Genomic DNA, 1,860 nt, shown 5'->3' with positions numbered 1-1,860 from the left:
ACAGCTGTGTCCAATGTCAGCAAATGCCCAACATCAGCTCTGTGAGCAAGTTCCTCCTGCTGGCATTCACAGACACGCGGGAGCTGCAGCTCCTGCACTTTGCGCTCTTCCTGGGCATCTACCTGGCTGCCCTCCTGGGCAACGGCCTCATCCTCACTGCCGTAGCCTGTGACCACCGCCTCCACACCCCCATGTACTTCTTCCTTCTCAACCTCGCCCTCCTCGACCTGGGCTGCATCTCCACCACTCTCCCCAAAGCCATGGCCAATGCCCTCTGGAACACCAGGGCCATCTCCTATCAAGGGTGTGCTGCTCAAGTTCTCTTTTTTGTCTTCTTCTTGGCCTCAGAGTATTCTATTCTAACTATCATGGCCTACGACCGCTACGTTGCCATCTGCCAGCCCCTGCACTACGGGAGCCTCCTGGGCAGCAGAGCTTGTGCCCAGATGGCAGCAGCTGCCTGGGGCACTGGATTTCTCAGTGCTGTCCTGCACACGGCCAATACATTTTCCCTGCCCCTATGCCAAGGCAATGCTATTGACCAATTCTTTTGTGAAATTCCCCAGATCCTCAAGCTCTCCTGCTCAGATGCCTACCTCAGGGAAGTTGGGGCACTTGTCTTTAGTGTTTCATTATTATTTGGATGTTTTGTTTTCATTGTGGTTTCCTATGTGCAGGTCTTCAGGGCTGTGCTGAGGATGCCCTCTGAGCAGGGCCGGCACAAAGCCTTTTCCACGTGCCTCCCGCACCTGGCCGTGGTCTCCCTCTTTGTCAGCACTGCCATTTTTGCCTATGTGAAGCCCCCCTCCATCCCCTCCCCATCCCTGGACCTGGTGGTTGCAGTTCTGTACTCGGTGCTGCCTCCAGCAGTGAACCCCCTCATCTACAGCATGAGGAACCAGGAACTCAAGCGTGCGCTGTGGAAATTAATGACTAGATTTGTTTGGAAGCAATAAATTTCCAATCTATTTCTGTAGATGACTCTTAATGTCAATGATTGTAAGAACAACTGATATTACCTATGTGATTATTTGTGTGTGTGTGTATTTATGAGTGCTTTTATTACAGGTCTTTGTGTTAATAGAGCTGAAGTTGCCCATTAAAATGATCCGATTCATCTCATTTCTTTTACAGGATGTACCTGTCGAGTGTAGCTCAGAGACTCTGTATCTGGAGAGCTAGGCACTCTGGGAATTTAAGTAAAAGAAAGGAGCCTCACTGCCTGCTCTGACGTCCCTCTCAGACGTGGCCTGGCTCTGCAGGGGCAGTGCCCGTGTGCAGGGCTGCAGAGGAGAAGAGTCGTGGCCCAGCAGCCCGGCCAGGGAGCTGCAGCACTGGGTCCATGCAGAGCTGCTCTCCTGCCACTGCCCCCCTGTCCTGCTGAGCCCTGCTGCTGGGGTCAGGCCCGGCTGCTCCTGTAGCTTGGTGCCAGTTCTGCTGTGGGGCTGTGCTGGGACCGCAGGCAGGGACAGCCCGTGGGCACTTGAGTGGCACAGCTGGCCTCCACTGCAGCCCTTCCCTGCTAAGAGGGGATCTCCTCTGGGCACTGCCTGGAGGCTGAGGCCTTCCTGCACAGGGGCTGTCAAGAAGGCAGCCTAAGAAGAGTCTCCAAAGGGGCTCCATGCTTTGCTCTGTATGTCAGAGAGTCTGGGAGCCCAGCAGGTATGCTGTGGGCTTGAAGGTTCACAGCCAGATCACTTCTACCTGCTGTTAGAAATGACGGTACAACTCAATCTGAATTTAGCAGGATTTATGAAAGGCAAGGAAACAGCGCTGGGTGCATGGGGAGTCTACGCTCTACCACCACGCACGCACAGCCGTCCAACTTTCTAAATATATACAACATTGCATTTACATATT

At 53.6% G+C, this 1,860-nt stretch overlaps 1 protein-coding gene across 1 annotated transcript; it reads left to right on the top strand.

The window, feature by feature from the left end:
- The first annotated feature begins 10 nt into the window (after positions 1 to 10).
- On the top strand, positions 11 to 956 carry LOC118158839 (olfactory receptor 14C36-like). The gene has a single exon (XM_035313522.1). It carries the CDS (start codon positions 24 to 26, stop codon positions 954 to 956), a length of 933 nt encoding a protein of 310 aa, XP_035169413.1. The 5' UTR covers positions 11 to 23.
- Positions 957 to 1,860: the final 904 nt, after the last annotated feature.

This window comes from Oxyura jamaicensis, unplaced genomic scaffold (assembly GCF_011077185.1).
Source record: "Oxyura jamaicensis isolate SHBP4307 breed ruddy duck unplaced genomic scaffold, BPBGC_Ojam_1.0 oxyUn_random_OJ47434, whole genome shotgun sequence".
NCBI lineage: Eukaryota > Metazoa > Chordata > Aves > Anseriformes > Anatidae > Oxyura > Oxyura jamaicensis.
Note: the sequence above shows the minus strand (reverse complement) of the source record. Positions and strands in the feature narration are given on the sequence as shown.